Consider the following 22,437-nt stretch of genomic DNA (forward strand, 5'->3'; position numbering starts at 1 on the left):
TGAAATCAGGTTATACGAATTTTTCAAATTAACAATTTTTAGAAAATCCCCAGCAGATTTCCTAAGATTTCAATGTAAAACTATTTCAGAATTACGAATTTCAAAATAACGTACATATTTTATTTTCCCTCTGTAATCTAGGAACATCAGTATAATGAATTCATCTAAAATTAACAGCGCCGCAGTTCGCAACTCTCACATGAAAAAAAAAAAAAGAAATCGCTATAGGCCGTGAGCTGTAGCTATCATCCTCGGCATATCTAGTGCCAGCTCCTAGCACCCCCACAAAGCTACGATTTATTACGCAGCAACAAGCAGGCCTAGCCACCTGCCTTTTTCCTGTGTTGTGTGCCATTCGCTGGTAGGCCGTTCGTGCCATTCTCGCACGCGGGACATTATTATTATTTTTTTTTTGTCATGGATTATCTTATTGCCAAGTTTGTCAAATCTGACGGTGATTGCAGCCAGCGAAGTGCCGAGAAGATAGGAATGCAGCGTTAACTGAAAGAAATCGATGCAGGAAAAAAAGCAAACCGGCCTCTGCAGACAGCTAGCATTGCCCCATCGACCGCTGAGATCATTTTGAAAGACCGAGACAAGATTTTCAAGATTCAGGGAGCACTGAAGATGAGGTCATTCAACTCTGATGTTCTTTTACCCGTGGACAAAGTCCGTACTTTCATCGCTCGGTGCAATCGCGCATCCGATGAGGTGTTGCGTTAAGTGGAAGGTGTCTGTGCTGTAGTTGTGTAATGTAGTGCGTGGTCGTGTTTGCTGCACGCGACAGAAGAACATAACTGATTTCTTCAAATAAGTCGGCTCTGGAGTTAGTGCAACATTTTCATTTGATGTTTTGCCTGTCTACAGACGTGCCTACTGCCAAGGTAAGTTATTTTCATACCTAGGTTTGACCACTGGCTCATAATCGCAGATTTTTCATTACAGCGATATTTCAAAATAACGAATGATTTTGTGCGGTCCCGCGGGATTCATTATATCGATATTTGACTGTATTATTAAACTTTAAAAAAAAAATGCCCCCCACCCTCCGGGCGTGAAGGTTGTACGAATTTTGAAATCTTCACGGTTCCAAGAACTTATTTTAGCAATAAGCTTGCTTGCTCATCATCATCATCAGCCTAACTATACCCACTGCAGGGCGAAGGCCTCTCCCATATGTGCTAGCTGCATCCACTTGCTCACTCACCCACATGCAAAATCCGTATCCTGTAGAGTAATGAGCGAAAACTCTATTGCAATGCTTTTACGGTTGCTGACTTTGCCTGCTAAAAGTGGTCCACTGACACTTAGCGGGAGGTTGTGTTCAACTAAAAACGTCGCATTCTGAAGGAATGCCCCTTGTCCCCCAGAGAGAGAAGGGTCACCTTGTCACAGACCAGCTGCAGCATGTCGGAGAACAGAGGAAACAGCTGGCTGGTTCCTCCCTCAGCTGGGTACAGCACCTTCAGTGCCTCACGTCGGATCTCCTCCTGGCTGCAAACATACCAACAGGGAACGCAACCTTAGCAACAAGACACCAAGCAGCATTCAAAGCTTCAAAACACCGCAACAGAAGACACAAGAACAGAAAAGAGCACCTAGAGTGCCTGTGGTTTTCGTTTGCTGTTACTACAGCGTTTTTTCAGATTCCGTGCACTGATCATCTGCAGTATTCAGCCGAAGACAGTAAATAATGCTTCACAATTATATTCCGACCATGGTGAGAGATATTTTTATACCTGCGAGCCTTTCAAGATCGCGAAAGAGGCCTTTGCCATTGAGCCTTAAGGGGAGACACGGGTCTTTCAGACCAAGAAATCACTTCTTAGAAAATGTGATTTTCGAAATCCGTAGCTTTTAATCTACCTATCTGCTAAGTTTTTCGTCTCTAGGATCGGTATTTTAGTCACAATGCCAATTTATATAATCAATGTCGCCCGAATTTGGGCCGAAAACGGCCCCAGAAACAGCCATTTTCCGCAAGGCGTAGCTCCCATTCTATGCGCTGCACCTTAGCCATCTTGGTCTCATTCGAAAGAGCCACCTTTCGTCTCCAAATCGCCGCCTCTGCTGTTTACATTCGCCCATTGGTCGCATAAAAAATAGCAAAAAAGAAAACGTGGCATTTGCAATCCCATTGGCTTTCGGGAAGCACGTGACGACAGGGCGTCACAGCATTGGTGGCGCTGGCTGGCGGCGTCTGCTCGGCGTGCCCGAGCCGCGGGGAAAAGGCGGAGACGTGACGCCGGCCGCGCTTAGTTCCGAACCGCGAGGTGCATTCTCGGCAACAATTCGGGAAAAAGTGAAAAAAAATTGTTGATTAATTATTTAAAGTGATGCCCTGCACCGGCTGTGCGCATTCAGGCCAGCGAAAGTTGTGCACCGAACAATCGGGCATACGAGCCTGAAGTAGGCCTAGCGTGTTCCCCAGCACTGGAGCACCGTTCACGGGAGACAGCTACTGCCCGCAGTCGCACCAGCCGTGACACAGTGATATCGCAGATGGGCAGAAAGGGAAGCTCAAAACAAAAAAAAAGAAGCTTGAACACGCGGCGACAAAGCGGTAGTCAGATTGTTTTCACGACGATGGCGGCAGCGCAGCGGACAGTCCGCTTGGCGAGGCGGAGTTTACGATCGTCGGATCTAAACAGTTTGCTGAGATTGACAAAGTGTAAAACATACGGCGGCGATATTCGCGTTGAAAAGGGCGAACGTGAGTAAGAAATCGCCGTCAAACTTCTCTCATGCGTAAACTGCAGGACATGTGCTTATTACTTGCAATGCTTATTACTTGTTTTCCTTGATGTGTAGTGCTGTGTTATTTCTTCTTCATTTCAGCCTACTGCTTGGTATTAAGCGGGCGCATACCTCGTTTCTTCAGAGCATGTAAAATTGCTTAGGTCATATAACTACTGTATAAAAAAAAAAAGGAAAAATAGCGACCTGAATGACTTGTTTTTTTTTTTTTTCTTTTCCTCCTCTCTGACCCTTAAGTGCAATTGTTACTTATGTGTCTGTTATAACCAACTTTGTTCATGTGACCCCTCCCCCCCTATGTAATGCCTGAAAGGGCCTTTAGGGTATATAAATAAATAAAATAAATAAATGTCGTCTTCGTAGAGCTCGCCGCGCGTTTGTGCCGATTGGACCTCGTTCATAGTCCTTAGTGAATGCAGTTACTTCCTGTGCAATGCAGAGCACTGGAAAGCAGCAAAGAGCTCCAAATTACATTTCTTTTCCGCAATGAACGTTTCTCACCGCGGTCTTGATGCAAGGGCGTGGCAAAACGACGCACGTTAAAAAAAAAAAAAAAAAACAAAGTTGCCGCCTGTATGCGACTCGCACAGCCGAAAAAGTGACACAAATCAAAATGAAAAAGGGGCACTTGGACGTTGGAAAGCAAAGAGACTACATTCCTGGAGGTTTATAGCCATTTTAAATTGTAAATGTGTGCACTGCACCAATGAATGTCCGTTAAATAATTCCGTTTCTTTTTTGCTCTTTTCTCAAAACAGCATTGTCGACCAGTTGCAGTTTTGCGGCCTTAATATCTCGACACCTATTGCAGATAGAGTAATACCGTATTTACTCGCATAATCCTCGCACTTTTTTTCGCAGAAAATCGGTGCGAAGTTAGGGGGTGCGATAATTACGCGGGGAAAATTTTTGAACAATGCTTTGGAGTGCTGAAAGCAAATGTAAATAGGCTGTGAACCGGGGTTCTCAAGCCAGCTATTGTAAATTTAACCAAAACTTCAATTGCAAGCAGGACTTACGTTTGTAATAAAACCACAGAGACGACAAACACTAGCAGCAGAAACACTTTATTTGCGAAGGCTGGCCGCCCGCAACATCACCATCACTCAGAGTCCGCGGAGTCCGCCCGTAGAGCTTTAATGTAGTCCAGGAGTGCAGTTTCAACCCCAGGAAACTTTCCCGTCTTCGGATCACGGAAGGCACGCCGAGTCTTGCTGGTTGCCTTGAGCTTGTCGTGCTGCCGTCTCCAGTAGCGGACACAAAACTCGTTGACTCCGAAGTGTCTGCTGGCAGCGCGGTTGCCGTGCTCCAAAGCGTACTCGACAGCTTTTAGCTTAAAGGCAGCGGTGTAGCTTGCGTATCGCCCCATGGCGAAGCGGCACCGAGAGCACGGTGACAAAAGTAGCACGCACTGAGCGAGGCCTACGAAAGTCTTCGCAAAATGGCAGAACTATGCGCGGAACTCGGAAGAACGTGCGGCGGTACCAGCGGAACAAAACTGACGAAACACCTTGACGTTTCCTTCTCGAGGCGCTCGCAGTGGTCGGAGCTGGTGATGATGATCGTCGGTTGGGTCGGGTAGCGCCTCCTGGTAGCGCACGCACCTAGCAGGGCCAGCTAGTTTCAGTATTTCTAGAAAGATGGCGCTCGCTACGCGTAGTCGACTGCCGCGGTGCAACATGTCGACTCTCGCGGCAGTGATGTTGGGGATGCGATGATTATGCGAGGAAAAAAAAAATTCCAATTTTCGATAGGCAATGTGGGGGGTGCGAGCATTATGCGAGTGCGAGCATTATGCGAGTAAATACGGTAATTTTTTTTCGACGCATTTCTGGCAAAACGCTGGCGTTCAATTCATCTGCACTCCCACGAGCCATTTCACTGTGGAATAGTCTTCCCGACACAATCGCTTCTGAAGTTGACCGGGCGCTGTTTCGAAAAGCGCTGGAAAAGTTGTATAGGAAATAAATAGAACATGTCATTAAGTGTTATTCGTGTTTTTCATTCTTTTCCATGACCTTGATGTATTTTGCTTTTGTATAATCTTGTATCTTGCCGTTGCCTGTAAGTAATTAATTTTGTGTTTCACTGTTCATGTGCCCCCCTTACCCAATGCTCCGCCTTAGGAGCCTGTAAGGTATATTGAATAAATAAATAAATGAATAAATTTCTTTTTCAGCATGAAGCCAAATACGTGAAGCACAGAATGTTGCAAGTAGATTTTTTAATTTCTTATTCAAAATTTTTAAAATGGCATTTTTTTGTCCCATTATAGTGTTATATTTTGACCTTTGAACTTTGTTATGCAATAAAACAAGAAATAATTGCTCAATCAAAAAACTGCTTGCAACATTGTGTTCCTTATTCTTTCTAGTGTCCAACAATATGTTCATCTGAAGTTTTTCTTCAGTGGTCACTTTTTAATTGTTCTTGTAATTAGACTAATTGGTGTAATTATCTCATGAAATAATTGCAGTTTTGGAATCTGCACTAAAAACTGCAGAAACTGACCAAGTTGCATCAATTTTTATTTGCAAATAAGGAAAAAAGTTTTAAGACCAGTGTCCCCCTTAAAAGAACTCTACAAACTTGGGACAAAGCAAGGGTTATGCAAGCAGACTTTGGATGTAGAAAGACGTCCGAAAGAGTTCGGTAAAGCAATCAAAAGATGAAATACACCGAAATGGGCAACCCAGTAGATAGCAGAGAAGGAAGCTCCTGTTGTATGGGAGCTTTTACTTTGCTTCATTTCATTGTGCTGCGTGCATCCGGAAAGTCATCTTTAAGATAGTGCGGACGTACCCATTGGTTTTAGTGCACCGTCTGTGTTTTTGCTTTGGTTTCATTAAAGGGGCGCCGTGACGTTCGCCAGACCACTAATTCCAGCTGGCCGCTATAGTTCTTTACACCTTCCCGATACCCCAAAGCCCAATCGTAACGTCGAAATCGTAGCGCGTAATATTTTAATTCGCTTCTATAATCAGCGTTTTGGCACCGATGTGAGCGGCACACGACGACGACATTTGTTAACGGATATGACGTTTCCTTCTCTGGGGCAGTGCTTTGCTGATTAGTTGGGCACATACTTTAGATTTTACATTCGATTGTTCTTCAAGTTACTATGCAGAAAACAAATAAATGGTGTTTTAATTCCGCGTGTGTTCATGGAGTGCTTGTAAAGATGGGGACTGTAAACTCAGGTAAATGCAGTGTTGTCAACACGCGCGATGGAGCGTCTGCTTGCTGTGATGATGGTGATGGTGGCTTTGCCCTTCGTAGCGGGTCGCCGCTGCCTTCTGGCGTGGCGGAGGCAAAAAAAAAAAGAACACAGGAAGAAAAACGTTCGTCAATACACTGTCCAGGCTCTACGGTCACAAGCACAAAAGTCACTCCCACAGGCTCCTCAAATCCCAAGGCAGCTGATAGCATTCGGATCTCGGAGACCGGCAAAATCGCTGGACAAGCCAAAATCACGTGGTTGATCATTACTGCCGGCGCCCCACAGATGGCGCTAGTTGTATCGAAATCGCTCGTGAAGCATGTTCACTTCCCTACCCTGTACAGGTACAGGGTAGGCTTTGACTTAGCTATCTAGTTATCTTAGCTCAAGTTATCATGATGAAATTTTCAGGGCAGGTTCATGATATAATCAAATGAAGTTTCATAAAATTGTGCATGCTAGTTCTCAAGTTACAGAAGCATATCAAATTGTTTCGAATAGGTCCTTTATGCCATGCCTGGAGAAATTGCAAAAGGCACTGGCATTGTGAAATTTGTCATGCTGATTCCTGGATAGGGTTCATTTTTAACCAGCCAAAGGACGAGACAAAGAGATAGGTTCCTCAGGGCAAGACCTTTTTCTAAATTTCCTTGCTGAAAAATTGTAGCATAGCACTAGTTTTTGTTATCAATTAGACCTATGTTGATTAATCAAATTAATTATGACAAATTCCAGATATATTATTTTGAATACATGGGCTTGCCTTGCCCTCAAAAATTTATTCAGGTATGGGATAAAAGAAACCCCGTGAAAACTGAGATGAGCAGCCATATAAGACAATTCCCAGAAAATGGCCCTCAACAGCTGTGACATTTCCATGTCTAAAATGATCCTGCACAGTAGCTTGAAGTGTCCTTGCGCACATTTTTTTGTCTGCTGCCTCTCAGTTTTCATGGCGTTGCCCCTGCGCAAGGCATCTTTCTCTGTACCTCGCTGGATGGCCAGGTGTGAGTCCCACTGATATTGAGACTTCTTTGGTAGCCCTGTGGGTACCTTAGCACTGCTTCATGCAGTGCTGTCTCCACAGCAATTAAAGCTCCTTGGGCATCAGGGACCACAACGCTGAGCGGAAAGACTCCGATTGCACCTAGGCAGCGTATAAGAAGCGAACCTTGAGAAAGGTGCTCATATATAGGCAGCATAGCCTCAGCAACATAACCTGGGAAGTTGTATTTTTACTTTGGCTGTGCTGCTCCTTTTACTACGGCAGCCTTGTGGCGACACCACAAGTCAGCACCCTCGGGGCAAAATTCATGCCAAGGCTCCTTGTCTGTTGACGTGACGTGGTGATATGATGCCATCACTGCATTGCAATTGTTTCGCAGGGCCCAACCATACTAGTCTATGAGCTTGTCAATGAGGGCCTTTGACGCCCTTCCCTCCTAACGGCTTCTCACTTTCCTCCCCATCCTTTTTTGCAAATGATTCAGGCATTCTTCTTTTACAGAGGGAACTAGCCCACATTCTCCTGTACCAGGGCGGAGAAGGTGGCACCGTCAGAGTTGTGCTTTGTCACAGAATGTCCGAAGAGAGTTAGTGCTGCCTCCACCTCCATCCTCCCAGACATCGGCGTTCTTTTGGCAGACATGATTGCTCATGCCAACTTGCGTATTCCGAGTCGCCAGGTTTCAGTCCTATCTGACAACTAAGGCACTAGTTAGATGAAACCAGTGCATCCAGGATGAGGCCGGTATAATATTCTATGACTGCCCCAACTCCAATGTGGGACGTGTGGCCCCACTTGTGCCAGGTCATAAATGACAGTGATGTCACTCGAAAAGCTTCCTTTACTGCACTTGCTGATTCAGCATAAAACTTTTCCATAGACTGGGCCTCTGGGTCCCTGAAGGTCTTCTTCAGGTGCTTCTGAAAGGTACGATGGTGAAGGCCTCGGCAGGAAACGTTCATTCTGGTTCAAAAGTCGTGGAGGGCCCTTTCCTATTTGCAGCACTGCCGTTATGGCTCTGATATTCACATCAAATGCCATCCCTTCGTTCTGGTGTGCAGAGTTCCAGACACTTGATATAACACCAACTGAAGTTTAGTTGCTTGTCCAAGTACTGTGCCTCCTTGAACTGACAGCCCAGTCGCGAGGCAATCTTCCAAAGCACTGGTAATCCGCACTTCGTCCTTCACGATACCACTCACGGTACTTTTCGTGATGCCGAACTTGCGCGCTATTTCAGTCTTTGAAAGCCGGCCGGAGCGAACTTCGGTCAAAACTTCGGCCTTCTCACGAAGCTCAAGCGGCTTTTTTCGAGTTGTTGGCCGATTAGCCATAGTAGCAACACAGCGAACATGGCGTGCACGAAAACAAACAGCGCACACCACGAGGTGACAGCGTACAGAATGGTAGAAAATTGCGGGACACGACGCGCACACCCGCCACGAACAATGGATCTGTGCACTGCGTAGTAAATGTCGTTGGCGGTCAGCAAAGGCGCGGAGCTCGGTAGCACTGGCATGACGACACTATCACGTAATCACCATTGGGAAACGTCATTGGCTGCTTTTTCTTCTCACCGTTTTTTTTTCTGCGTTTCACTAGTTTTGCTGGCCGGGCCGCGCATGCTCTTTTTTTTTTCTCTCTCTCTCTTTCTCTCTGTGCTCTGTTTCGTCCTTGCCCGAGGTCGTACCAAGACAGCCGGCGCGACGCGAAACGCGAACCTACTCCTACTGCGGGGACAAAAGGAGTGAGCGGGGGAATGGTGGGAGAGGACGAGCAGCGGCACTCTTCCGCCTTCATAGAATCGCATTTCCGACGCCGACGTGCTTGGGTCTGCGTGCGTCGGCGGCACGAATGGTCGTGGCACTGAAAAGCTTTTTTTTTTTTTTTCTTTCCGCTGAAGCGCTGCTCGGACGGTCGAGTAAGCTGCGCGGGTGGGGTGCGGCCGGCCGTGAAAATTCATCTTAACCGATTAGCGATTGCAAAGCGTTCATCTTAAGCGGATTTTTTTTGCATTGACTCTATGGGGAACCAAACAAACGACCTCCACTGTTCATCTTAACCGAGGGTTCATCTTAAGCGAGTTCGTCTTAACGGGAGTCTACTGTATCCAACTCGAAGGGGATCACGAAATAGTTTCATATACAGTCGAACCCCGCAATAACGAAACCGCTGGGGAAGGAAAACCTTTTCATTGTCGCGAGAATTTCACTGTCGCGAAAATGGACAAATAAGCACACCCATTACCTTCCAGAACCAAGATTTAATTAAAAAAGTCGCTTATTTTGCTCTGCTTGACATTGCTGTGCAGGAGCTTGACGACTCTGGCTTCGCAGCTTGATAAGCTATGCATAGCTTCGTCGTCGTCGTCGTCGTGGTCGCCGAGAAAAGTCCGGATCACATCGAATGCATCAAGCACATCACGCGAGCTTACTTGCTTACCTTGTGCTTGGTTTTCGCTATCTTCGTCGTCACTCGCCTCATTTCCTTTGCGCACACTGTCGATAATAGCGTCGTCGCTGAATTCCTCGTGCAGGATCAAGTCGGCGTCCGCACACAAAAAGTCCTCCAGTTCAACAGCCTCTGGCACCATTGTATCTACACTGCGAAGCGCGTTCCATGCTTCAGTTAGTGGCTGCAGATCGTCACCGCTTGCAGCTTCCGGTTCTGCCAAGGCGTGTTGACCAGCTGCGAAACCGGCGTGCCCGAAGCAGTTCTGGACAAGCGTGGCCGAAGTAGCAATCCACGCGCCGGCAAGCATCTCCAGCGCCATGAAGAGGTCAATTTCCGTCGGTCGCTTCATTTCGATGTTTAGCAACATCCGCTGTATGAGCCTTCTTCGGTACGCAGACTTCACACTTTTGATAACCCCCTGATCAAGAGGCTGGATAACGGATGTGCAGTTCACGGGGAAAAAAATCAAGCGGATGCTCGTCAGGGCAACGTCTTCAATGTGGTGCGCACTGCAGTTGTCCAAAAAAAGGCAGACAGATCTGCCCTGCTTTCACATGTCCGTATCAAAGGCTTCCAGCCAGCTTGTGAATATTGCGCGCGTCATCCACGCTTTTTGGTTTGCAGTGTACTGGACCGGAAGCTTTCGGTTACGTTTAAAACACCGTGGAGTCTTGCTCCGACCGATCACGAGGAGGGGACGCTTGTCAGATCCATCCATGTTTGAGCATAAAAGAATGGTGACCCGCTTTTTGCTCAGCTTGCCGCCATGGCATTTTTTTCCTTTCAGGTCTAGCGTTTTTGAAGGCAACATTTCATAGAAGAAGCCCGTTTCGTCCGCATTATAAATTTCGGAGGGCTCGTACTCGTCCATTATGCCTTCGTAACTTTTCTCCATCCAGGAAGATGCTGCTTCAGCGTCTACGCTCGCACACTCCCCCGACAACACTTTGGCGACGATGCAGTTCCGCGCTTTAAATCGACTTAGCCATCCGGCACTCGCCTTAAAGTTGTCGTGCCCCAGAATGCACGCGTAGTCAATCGCCTTTTGCTGCAGGAGGCTTCCGGACAAAGGCACCTTGTTCGCTCTCTTGTCCAGGAACCACTGAAATACGGCTTTGTCCACGTCTTCGTAGACCGGCGCTGCCAAAGTCTTGTTCAGAGCGCGCGCGCCGTTCTGGAGTGCCGCCATGATGCCATTCCTTGATTTCAGAATCGTAGAAAGCGAGCTGCACGGGATACCGAACTCCTCCGCAATATCAGTCTTCTTCCTGCCTTTTTCAGCTTCGGCGATAATTGCAGCCTTTTCCTGCAGCGTCAAAAACTTGCGCTTCTTTACAGGAGGCGGCATGTTTCCGACAGTAAAAAAAAAACAACAAAAAACACTGTACACAGGCAAGTCGCGAGCGGCACAAGGCGGATGGCGAGATCGGCGAGATAGCATGGTCGCGTGGTCAGCGCACTAGCGAAAAGAAAAAAAAAAGGAGGTTCCTTGCTCTTCCCCGGTTGGCCGGCGGTGTCGTCACGTGGCGTGAAACGTCACATACATGCATAGTGGCCAACAGACAGGCTAGCAAAAAGCCGCTTTCAGCGGGCAAAAAAAAAAAATGCTTTGCTATCATCATCATTACCGAACCAACCGAAAGTAAGCAAAAATGGCTGCGCCGGTGCTTGTTGGCAGGTGAAATGAACGGGCTCGACTTGTCGGATGAGTGTGCTGCTGCAGTTTCGCCCATTCTATGTTCCCGACTGGCTGATGTGCCGAAAAAAATGTTGCAGATCACTACCTCAAACTTTCGTTAATGCGGGACTGCTTTTTAAAAACCCTTCGCTGTTGAGAGGGGACAAATGCATTGAACCCTATAGGAGTTCGCCGGGGGCGCCAGAATTTTTCGTTGTCGCGAGAATTTCGTTCTTGAGGGCTTTCGTTATAGAGGGGTTCAACTGTATCAACAATTCGATATACAAAAATCGGCTCGAGACGCCGCTTGTGATCGTGAAAAATGATGATGTATTTGTCGTATAATCACACCACTCGCATAATGAACCCACCCTTCAATTTTGCCTCCTGGAATTTAAAGAAAAAAAAAAAAATGGCACGTCCCTCCGTTTTAGCCGCTGCGTCACGGCGTGTTTATTTTTTGATAGCTTCTGCGGTGACGTGGAGTGAACTTGGCAGAGTGCCCGTGATGGCCTGATTGCACAAGCCTGGTTCGATTTATCACCCCGTGCTTGGGGCGGGCGTAGTCCACTGCCAAAAAATCATTGGAAAGCGTGATAGTTGCAAATGCTGTTTGAAGCAACCAATGCTAAAAGCCAGTTTCATGATTGTAGCGGACTGCGTGCTTACGTTGATTCATAGACTCAAGGATGAACGACTCTCGTGAAAAAGATAAAAAGTCTGCCACTTCTTAATGTCCACAGCTGCCAATAGCTGCCATAGCTTACGCACGTTTAGCATGACGGCACGAGACACGCATCGCATGTCTGCCGCCGGGCACAGAGTGTTCACAACACACACTGGAGAGAGCGTCTGCCATGGCATGAGCTGGCTTATCGGCACATGCGTAGTGCGTGCTGCTGCAAATGAAGACCGCGAAAGAGAGAGGAAAGATAAAGCTCGCAAGAATAATGGACACACCCTTGCGCTCTATCGCATTTTTCTCCCCTCTCCCAAACACCACGGCTGAAATGGTTCCCTTTCGTTCCTCCACGCACATGGCTTGCAAATGTCACGTGCTGGAGTGCGGCAGCGATCACCGCAGATGCGGGCGCCTTTGGGGAAAGGGTGCAGCGCTGCCCTAGACCAGCTGTCGCCGAACTGTCCTTTCTCATTCCTTTTACACGTGGCTTGAAAACATCACGCGCCAAATGGCCGAGGGTGATGCATTCGTCTTTGGGGAAGGTGCACCGACCAATGCGCGGCGCGAATGACCGGTGAAATTGAGTTCGATATACAACACAGCTTTCCTATACTTTTAAATGGGATTTTCAAGACGATATTCCGCGAGTTCGATATAACCAAAATTCAAATTATCCGGGTTCTGTATATCTGGGTTCGACAGTATTTCCCCAAAAATTCTCACACCCATGCAGTCACAAAACTGAGCAGGACATAAACAACAAGCGCTGCAATGCGAATTAAAGACCGCATTTGTGAACGTACAATGTTGAAGATTATTTGCACCGTGGAGTTTTAAAATTTTCGATGGCAAAAATCAGGGCCTTCTCTGTACACCCCCTTGTGTTGTCCTTTGTAGATACCTGCTCCATAATTAGCAACCAACCTAAATGATGCTTTGTAGCATGCACCACCTGTGTGCCCAATTTTTACATAAAAAAGAAGTTCATTCATGTTGGAAGAGATGGGACATAAAGAAGGGACATGTGCAGTGAGAAAACAATGGGCATGAAGCTGCAAGGCAGGAAAAGGACCGTCTTACTCTGAAAGCTGACAGGGCCACATACTATCAGGAGTGGCCAGCAGGCTGGCTTTTCCTCGAAAGGGATGAAAATGGCCCACCTGTCGCCAGCAGCCATGAGCAGCAGGTATCGGGCAGCAGCATGGCTGGCAGGGTAGACGGTGGCCGCATAGCCCAGAGCAGCCCGGCGCACACTGGGGCTGGGTGCAGCCATGTGCGAGGACACCAGGGCCAGCAGCAGCTGCTGGGTGGGCCCGTCCGCATGGGAGGCAAAGGCAGGGGCCAGGGCCAACAGAGCCTCCTGCAGGGCCAGCCGGCCTTCACTGCCTCCTTCGGCCTCCTGCAGGGATTTATACCCACTTAAAAACCACTTAAACATACTGCTATTAAGGGGCATCATGAAATAAGTAAAAAATAATTTGCATCAAAGTTGGCAATAGTACAAGCACAGAAAAAGGACCAAGTCACACAAAAAAATCTTGCATCCTTATATGCAGAAGTGGTGTCTTTACCTAACGGTGTTTGATTATTATAGGGCACATCTAGAAAGAATAATTTGCTTTTGTCACTAACAGCACACTTACTGTGGAGTGTGACAGGAAAATCTAAATGCTTTGGGGCCACCAGCCTGAAACGGCAGTGTGTTGGCGTGAAAACATGCCCATCATAGTACTTGTGCAGCAGCAGTGGTGAGGAAATCATAGCAGTTCAAGCATCGCAAAGTGGGATGATAACATTAGGTTAATTCAGTCTAAGCAAAGCCCAAGGTATTCGGAGGTCAGCCCTCAAAAAGCTGCTCACACTGGAGTGAACTTATTTGGTGAAAAACTGGTTGGCTTGTGTGGAGGTCTGATACTAATTTAGAAAATCTGGTCAAACAGCAAGCATTCAACATTCAAGCTGAACCTAATGTGTGGTATTTCACACCCCTGTAAAAGCAGCAGCTGCATAATGATGCAGCCACAATTAAGACCAGGAGTCGAAGGTGACAAAATGGCACCAAGCAATCCATTCCCATGGCTGACTAAGCGGTGAAATGAACGGTTCCCAAAATCCCAGCTTGATGCACACTTTGGAGAGTTAATGATCAACAGATGGAATTTTCGCTAGCAACACCAACTTGTGTATTAATTGAGAAATTTTTTTTCACGGGTGGGATCGAACCTTACTTTGTGCTTTTGCAAATGATGGGGATCAAGCATCACCAGTGGGGAACAGACCCCGCAAAATGGGTGCAAAGTGACCCCCAGAAAGGTCAATGACATTTCAAAGCGCTTTTGCACTTGTTTCTAGATCATTGAAAGAAAATTACTCGATTTAATCAACAAGCCAAAACTTGCCCATGCCCAAAAACTGAGCAACCATCAGCAATGTGCATACAGTATCTGTTGTACTGAAAACTGAGCTGCTCGTAATGGCCGGGAGTCCCTGCAGCCTCTTTCACGATGCGAGGAGGCCTCCCTCCACCAATCACAGAACAGCAGCCAAGGGGATGGGCAACAGAGTCGGAGAAAGGAAAAATCAGCATCGAGTCAGCCCGCATTCTAAACATAAGGCCGCCAAGCTCCAAAAACACATCTGGACATCACATGTCAGAACATACTAACATGAAGTGTTTGTAAGCCAAGCAGGTCAGACCCAGTGCGAAGCACCTGAATTAGCTTTGCATCTCACTGCACATAGTTACACCACTTATATGGAAGTCTAATTTATCCACAGCAAAGGCATGTTCCTACCTTGGTGAGGCCATCAAAGAGGGCCTGTGCCAGGCTCAGGTCAGCAGACACCAGGCGGGGCAGCCGGCGGCTCAGGTGGCTCAAGGCAGCACAGGCCAGCACCCGGATACGCAGTTCCTGCCACCAATCAACCATTCAACCACCTGCCAGTGCCCACATTCACAACTACACACCCCTACAGTGGATATCTGTGCTTCTCTTCTGATGAAGAGACAGTGAATAACTGTGATCATGCACTTCCACCGCACTCAAGACTGCCATGTGGCTGACAGCCCCTGTCATCTTATTTTTGTGGACCAGACACTGCTCTGAGGCCAGCCCCTGCTCATACAGTAGAGCCCCGCTATAGTAAGCTTGGATATAGTAAAGTGAAACTCAAATCCCAGTTCATCTTCCATAGACAACAGTTCCTCCCTTTATAGTAAAGGCATTTTTGGTAAAAACAGATTATAGTGAAGTGCGCCTGGCCGCGGCGATGGCTCCCACGATATGACATCGCCGCCCGCGCACTACCTAGAAACGCGAGGAAAATCATTTTTTTTTGTATTTAAAAACAAAAATAAAACCGAGCGTAAGTGGCTTTACTACCAGGCTTAGCAGATCAGGAAAAGCCTACTTTACGGAGGCCATGAGGGAAAGCGCATAGGGGGAAAAAAAATAAGATGGAAAGTAGTCCGTTCAGAAAGTAAGGGAGAAACAGGAGAATATTCACAGCACCCGAAGCATGGGGCAGCACTTGACTGCCATGCGCATTTATTGCCTTTTAAATGACAGAAACGGCAAAAAGTGTTCATGTAAGGCTTTGGTTTTCACATGAAAACAAACTTGGTTGTATTCGTAGCCACGTCCTCATGCTTAAGAGGTACTTCCACCAGATGTAAAAAATTTTTGCAACTGAAAAAAATTGCATGAAGAGATGATAAGAGAGTAGGGGTGTGCGAATAGTGGTTTTTTTATTCGAAGCGAATTCGAAGCGAATAGTGATTTTCTTCGAATAATTTCGAAGCGAATAGTTCGAATAGTACTTCTGGCACTAAAAAGAGGCTGAATCACAGTAGGCATTTCCAAAACCATTTATTTTCCCAATACACGATGCCATTACATACTGCACTGAGGCTTTATTTAAAACCACACTTCAAAATTTTAAGAAAGCACCTAAAGTGAGTGATGAACAATTTTTGCTGGCTTGGTAATAAAACGTTATAACACATAAAGGTACTGCTGGCTTTCTAATAAGAAATTCGAGATAAAATTTAAAAAAATGAGAGTATAACAGAACGGTGCCAGTAGTACAACCAATAACTGAAACTATAGTAGTAACTGCACTACACTGCAGCAAGAGCACTAAGAACAGTAAAGAAAAAAAAAGACATTCTGCACTTCCGGTGACAGCTGCCATTTACAGCCCAGCATACTCCAATCTAAATGTTATCGTGCAGAAACACAAGCTGTTCTACATGACGGGTGGTTCTCTCTCTGAGAGCGCGCAATGTTTCCTCCAGCTGAAAACAGCCTTTCACTGCCGCTGAATTTTTCGCCACTCCGAGAACGGTCGCCCATGTTCGGTACGCATGATTCGTCACCTGACTGAATGAAGCGATAGCGTGGTAGGGCTGCGTGTTTATCTTTGCATCTGTCCTGTCGGATAATCTTTTCCGCAACTCTTGAAAAAGAAAAAAAGGAGGGGGGCCGACGAATTTTCGGGCGAACGACCTGTATACGCTTTTGCGTAAAAAGCCATCTATGCGGCATTACTCGAAACCGAAACCACACAAAGCAAGCGGGCGAGCGTCCCAGAAACACAATTCGCGCGAGAAGAATACTTCGAAATTTCGAATACCGAGAATTCGGTTCGAAGCGAATATCGAATGCTGTGCTATTCGATCGAATATTCGAAATTATCGAATATTCGCACACCCCTATGAGAGAGATGAAAGCTATTTCAGAGTGTTTTTTTTCATTAAGCAACAATACGTGTTCAGTAAGGGGCCATTCAACTACCAGACAGCATCCTCAAGACCATGTCGTCACCAACAACTGATATAGTAAAGATTTTTGCTAGTTTCAGTGACTTTACTAAGTCGAACCTGAATATATCGAACTCGAAGGGGATCGAGAAATAGTTCAATATATCGACAATTCGATATATAGGAATCGGCTTGAGACGCTTGCAACGCTTGCGATCGTGAAAAATGATACGGTATTTGTCGCGTAGTCAACCCACTCGCATAATGAACCCACTCCCCACTTTGGCCCCCGAGAATTTGAAAAAAAAAAAAAAAAAAAAAAAAAAACCGTTTGGTGCCGCGTTCCTCCGTTTTGACTGTCGCATTCACAGCTCATTTATTGGCAGCGCGCCAACATGCTGCACAGCGATAATTTCATGACGTGTTTATCTTTTAACTATACTTTTCATAGATGCTGCGATGGCAGGGAGCGAACTTGGCAGAGTGCCCGCGTGGTGGCTTGATTTCACAAGCCTGGTTTGATTTATCGTGCCGCGCTTGGGGTGAGGCGGGCGTAGTCCACTGCTACAAAATCATTGGCAAGCGTGATATAGCTGCAAATGCCTTTGGAGCGAACAATGCTAAAAGCCGGTGGCATGATAGCAGCCGACCGCGTGCTTTCGTCGATTCATAAATGCAAGAATGAACGACTCTTGCAAAAAAAAACTGCTGCTTCCTAACGTCCGCAGCCGCCACAGCTTATGCTGTGCCACACTTTCAGCCCGACAAGAACAACTCTCGCAAAAGAAAAAAAAATTGCCGCTTCTTAACCTCCGCAGCCGCCATAGCATACGTTCCGCACGATGGCAATAAATGACTCTAGCAAAAAAAAGACATCTGCCGTTTTTTAGCGTCCGCCGTAGCTTACGCGTGTTCAGCATGACGACACGAGACGCTCATCGCACGCCAGCCGCCGCGCGCAGAGCGTTCACAACACACACTGGTGAAGCGTCTGCCACGGGCTGAGCTAGCTTGCCCGTGCATGCGTACTGCATGCTGCTGCGAACGAAGACCAGGAAAGAGTGAGGAAAGGGAGATAAGGCTCGGCAGAAGAGTGGGCACCCCCTTGTGCTTCGCTCTATCACGTTTTTCCCCTCTCCCGAACACCACGGCTGCATTGGTTCCCTCTAGTTCCTTCACCGACTTGCAAACGTCACGTGCTAGCGCGGCAGCGATCACCGCAGATGTGCGCGCCTTTGGGGGAAGAGGGTGCTGGCCTAGACCAGCCATCGCCGAGCTGAGCCCTCTCATTCCTTCTGCACAGGCTTGAAAACATCACGCGACAAACGACCGAGGTGATGCGATCGTCTTTGGGGGAGGCGCACCGTCCAATGCGTGATGCAGAGTTCGATATATCGAACGACCGGCAAAATTGAGTTCAATATACGACGCAGCTCTCCTATAACTATATATGGGATTTTCAAGGTGATATTCCGTGAGTTCGATATAACCAAAATTCAAAGTATCCGGGTTCGACTTATAAGGGATTTTTACTGCAATATTTCAAGCGCAACAATGACAGGACATGTGCTACTTTCAACAATTTAATGATGTTGATAAACAGCTGCTTATATAGAGGGAAAGAAAAAGGGGACTGTATCGTATGCGTCAGGGACAGCATGCGCAGTGCGGCCTCAAAATGTACAACTGATACGCAACAGCCGATACGCTGCTGTCCAAGCCATCTGTATAAATACGCGTTGCTCAAATAAAGCGGTGCTCTTTTCCCCCTGGCATTCGGTGTACCATGACGTCGATACATGGTGTCAGAAGTGGCTAACGCCGACGAGCAGACCGAAAAAATAAGCCACGAAATGGATTTCTTAAGGCCACCGGACGCACTTCACCTGAAAGGGGACATCGCAAAGAATTGGCAGCTGTTCAAGCAGAAGTTCCAGCTTTTCCTGACGGCGACAGAAACAGCAAAGCCTCGACCAGAGCCAACGAAAACAGCGCTACTGCTGACTACCGCAGGTGAAGAAGCAATTGAGGTATTTAACACCTTTACTTTTTCGGAAGATGAAAGCAGCAGTGACTACGCGACGGTAATCAAAAAGTTTGACGAGTATTGCGCAGCCCAGAGCAATGAAGTATATGAGCGCTACTTATTCAGGAGGCGAGTGCAGGAACCTGGCGAGCCATTCGAGCACTTTTTGAGAGATTTGAAGACTTAAGCACGACTTTGTAACTTTGCTGGGTTACTCGATTCAGTGATCAGAGACCAAATTGTTTTTGGTATAACTGACGACAAGATACGCGAGAAGTTATTGAGAGATAACAAGCTCACCCTCCAGAAAGCAGAACAGATCTGCAAGGCTGCCGAAGCAGCCGCGGCGCATAAGGAAATATGGGAACAAGACCATCATCAGGTCGACCCAGTCCACAAAACGAGCTCTACCCATCGTAAAAGGCAGCAGGCCTATATCTGCCAAAGCTGCGCACGAACGCACGCACCGCGGAGCTGCCCTGCTTTTGGTCGTACTTGTCGTAAGTGCCAGCGGAAAAACCACTTTGCGGTCTGCTGTAAAGCAAAGCAGCAAATAAGTGAGCTCACTGGTTCCGAGGAAGAGTTCGATGTACTCAACGTGGCTGTCAGAAACACTGTCCGTGAGCGCGATTGGCTTGCTCAAGCACAAGTTGGCAACTTGTCGGTGTGCATGAAAGTTGACACCGGTTCACAAGCCAATATTCTTCCCCTCAGTGTCCTAAACAAGATGCTGCCAAAACCACCGCTGAAGCCCAGTTGCGCGACATTGCGGTCCTTCGGCGGAAGCGAAATTCAACACTTTGGCACGATCACTACGGAAGTAAAGCTTAATGGTCACAACGCCGTTCTACAGTTTTTCATTGTGCGCAAAGGGCAAGCGATACTAGGCCTTCAAGCCTGCGAACGCCTTAGACTCCTTTCGCGGCAGGTGCACGCCGTGTCTCAAGATTCAACACAAACAGTGGTAGACGAATTCCGTCATCTGTTCAGCGGCACGGGTTGCGTTGAGCGTCGATACCATATGGTACTCCGCGATGACGCCGTGCCGGTAGTGCAGCCAGCGCGACGAGTTCCACTAGCCTTGCGGGAGCCACTACGGGAAGAGCTGCGACGCATGCAACAGGGTGGAATCATTTCCAAGGTGTCGGAGCCCACTGACTGGGTAAGCCCTCTTGTGATAGTACGAAAAAAGGATGGAAAACTTCGGGTATGCATGGACCCCAGGAAGATTAATGAATGTATTAAAAGAGAACATTACCAGATGCCAACGCGAGAAGACATAGAGGCGGAGCTGGCCGGGGCAACTGTTTTTTCGCGCCTCGATGCGAACGCCGGATTCCACCAGATACCCTTGGACGAGGAAACGTCAAAACTGTGCACATTTGCAACGCCTTTCGGGCGGTACCGTTTTCTTAGGTTACCTTTTGGGATTTCATCTGCTTCAGAGGTTTTCCAAAAGATTCTGAATGAAATCTTCGATGGACTACAAGGTGTTAGAGTATATGTTGACGACGTATTAGTCTGGGGCAAATCGATGAAAGAGCACAATGACCGGCTGAGGCTAGCGCTAGAAGCGGCAGAACGAGCTGGCTTGACTTTCAACCCGACCAAATGCACAGTTGGCGTGACAGAAATAGAATTCCTAGGTGACACAATCAGCAGTGAGGGAGTAAGACCTAGCCACTCATTGATACAATGCATGACGCAAATGCCTGAGCCGAAGGACAAACAAGCAGTGCAAAGAATGCTCGGCGTAGCAAACTACTTCAGCAAATTTCTGCCATCGTTGGCGCGCAGGACAGCACTACTACGAGGTTTGCTAAAGCAGGGCACTGTGTTTGAATGGACGGCGAACCACGCCAAAGAGTGGAACCAGCTTTGCGACAGCATGAGCAAACAACCACTCCTATCGCTTTTCGACCCTGCAAAAGAAACTAAAATTTCATGCGATGCATCACAAAACGGCTTAGGTGCTGCATTATTACAGCTTCACGATAATGAGTGGAAGCCGGTCGCATACGCGTCTAAAGCTCTGACGGAAGCCCAGCAGCGATACTCGCAGATAGAAAAAGAAGCCATGGCGATTGTGTACGGTTGTGAAAGGTTCAATCATTTCACATACGGTCGTCACATTATCGTGGAAACCGATCATCAACCTTTGATAGCGATATCTCAAAAAGCGATTGGTGACATGCCGCCAAGGCTGCAACGCTTCTTTCTGCGACTGCTTCGTTACGATATCAAGATTGTTTTTGTTCCAGGAAAGCACCTCTTCCTGGCCGATATGCTGTCCCGGGCTTCACTCAACTGTGACAAGACCGACATCGACAGCCAAGATGCAGAAGTACACGCCGTGAGTGTAGTTTCGTCTCGCGTGAGCCATAGAACTTTAACTCGACTGGTCGCCGAGACAAACAAAGATGAATATCTGTGCAGTGTACTCAAAAGTCTGAGAGAAGGTACACCGGTTGAAGGTCAGCTGAAGCCATTTACTGGCGAGCTCTCGCAGGTTCAGGGCGTTTTGTTAAAGGGCTCCAAAGTGGTGATTCCCACTAGCATGAAGCACGAAATTCTGGAAAAAATTCACCAAGGCCACTTGGGTATAAGCAAATGCAAATCCAGAGCCCGGGAAGCGATATTCTGGCCAGGCATGAATAGTGCCATTGAAGCCTTTGTCCAGAAATGCGCAGTCTGCCGGAAATATGCATACAGCCAGCCGCGTGAGCCGCTGCAGATGCGCTCTGTGCCCACGCAAGCGTGGTACCGAGTTGGAATCGACATTTTTTACTATGGGGGTAGACCTTATCTTTGTGTTTACGATGCGCTCTCAAGCTTTCCGGAGGTGGAATTACTTCAGGATACATCGGCCAGGACTGTCATTCAAGCAACAAGCGCTATTTTCGCTAGATATGGCATACCAATGGAGGTATGCTCAGACAACGGACCCCCTTTTTCAAGCTACCAGTTCGCTGCATTTGCAAGAGAATATGATTTCCAGCACATTACTTCTAGCCCTAGATACCCACAGTCGAATGGCCTGGCAGAAAAGGGGGTACAGGTGGTGAAGCGAATATTAAAGAAAACTGATGAAGCCAATCAAGATTTCTGGCTTGGTTTGCTCGCTTACAGGACAACCCCACTGGAAGGTGCTGCGGCACCCGCAGAGATTCTTCAGGCCAGAAAGCTACGAACAACGCTACCAGACACTCAAGAAGGTCCCAGTTTGCATATTGCCAAGCATCGCCAGAGTAAGAGAGACCGGCAACTCCTACCACCCCTGAGACAAGGTGACGTTGTGCGCGTGAAGAAAGTTGTCTGGGACAAAAAAGCAAAGGTCGTGCAGCGCTGTGCTGAACCGAGGTCCTACAATGTTCTAACAGAAGACGGCAGACTTCTGCGTCGCAATCGAAAACATCTCATGTCTACGAAAGAAAACTTTCTGAGTGAACTTGACGACGACAGCGATGACACCATTGAGGACAGCACGCCGCAGCATCAGCCGCGACCAGTGACATCTGATGGTGATGCAGTGTCAAGCGCACCGGGGTTAAGACGATCGCAGAGACAACGTGCACCCCCGCGACGCTTGGAATACGGCAGAGACTTTCAGCAAATGTCTTAAGTTATTCTTTTGTGCACTGAGCCCATGTCGTGCTTGCAACTTTGCTTTGTTGTTGTTTTTAGTTTTCTTCCCAAAAGAAGGAAGATGTATCGTATGCGTCAGGGACAGCATGCGCAGTGCGGCCTCAAAATGTACAACTGATACGCAACAGCCGATACGCTGCTGTCCAAGCCATCTGTATAAATACGCGTTGCTCAAATAAAGCGGTGCTCTTTTCCCCCTGGCATTCG

At 47.4% G+C, this 22,437-nt stretch overlaps 2 protein-coding genes across 9 annotated transcripts in view; one reads left to right on the forward strand and one right to left on the reverse strand.

Moving 5' to 3' along the window:
- Positions 1–22,437, reverse strand: part of LOC146201438 (proteasome adapter and scaffold protein ECM29) — a 371,995-nt gene that overhangs the window by 282,349 nt on the left and 67,209 nt on the right. For 6 of the 7 annotated variants that reach the window (XR_014705354.1, XR_014705355.1, XM_084595853.1 and 3 more), the window contains exons 10-12: positions 14,593–14,709; positions 12,958–13,196; positions 1,386–1,494 (exon numbers count right to left, since the gene is read on the reverse strand). Coding sequence is in view for 5 of the 7 variants with exons in the window: in XM_084595853.1 (XP_084451979.1) it covers positions 1,386–1,494; positions 12,958–13,196; positions 14,593–14,709 (465 nt within the window). In the remaining 2 variants the exon portion in view is untranslated. The remainder of the gene's footprint in view (positions 1–1,385; positions 1,495–12,957; positions 13,197–14,592; positions 14,710–22,437) is intronic. The other variant, XM_084595850.1, reaches the window with a different exon arrangement.
- On the forward strand, positions 18,200–22,424 carry LOC146201439 (uncharacterized). 2 transcript variants are annotated; one of them, XM_084595847.1, is made up of 3 exons: positions 18,200–18,589; positions 20,847–20,938; positions 21,715–22,424. In XM_084595847.1, the coding sequence occupies exons 1-3, from the start codon at positions 18,359–18,361 to the stop codon at positions 22,205–22,207; spliced, it is 816 nt and encodes a 271-aa protein (XP_084451973.1). In that variant the 5' UTR covers positions 18,200–18,358; the 3' UTR covers positions 22,208–22,424. The 2 variants fall into 2 exon arrangements, with proteins under 2 accessions (XP_084451973.1, XP_084451972.1); XM_084595846.1 differs by lacking the exon at positions 18,200–18,589 and adding an exon at positions 19,121–19,747.

Source organism: Amblyomma maculatum, chromosome 2 (genome assembly GCF_055883805.1).
Source record: "Amblyomma maculatum isolate TAMU_Amacu chromosome 2, ASM5588380v1, whole genome shotgun sequence".
NCBI lineage: Eukaryota > Metazoa > Arthropoda > Arachnida > Ixodida > Ixodidae > Amblyomma > Amblyomma maculatum.

What these genes read in the sequence shown, in the direction of transcription:
- LOC146201439 (XM_084595846.1), top strand. Translation starts at nt 19,256, where the DNA reads ATGAAAGTTGACACCGGTTCACAAGCCAATATTCTTCCCCTCAGTGTC. An exon ending in TGTCGGAGCCCACTGACTGG is followed by an intron (nt 19,748 to 20,846) that starts GTAAGCCCTCTT and finishes TTTTTGTTCCAG; the next exon opens with GAAAGCACCTCTTCCTGGCC. An exon ending in AAGATGCAGAAGTACACGCC is followed by an intron (nt 20,939 to 21,714) that starts GTGAGTGTAGTT and finishes GCTCGCTTACAG; the next exon opens with GACAACCCCACTGGAAGGTG.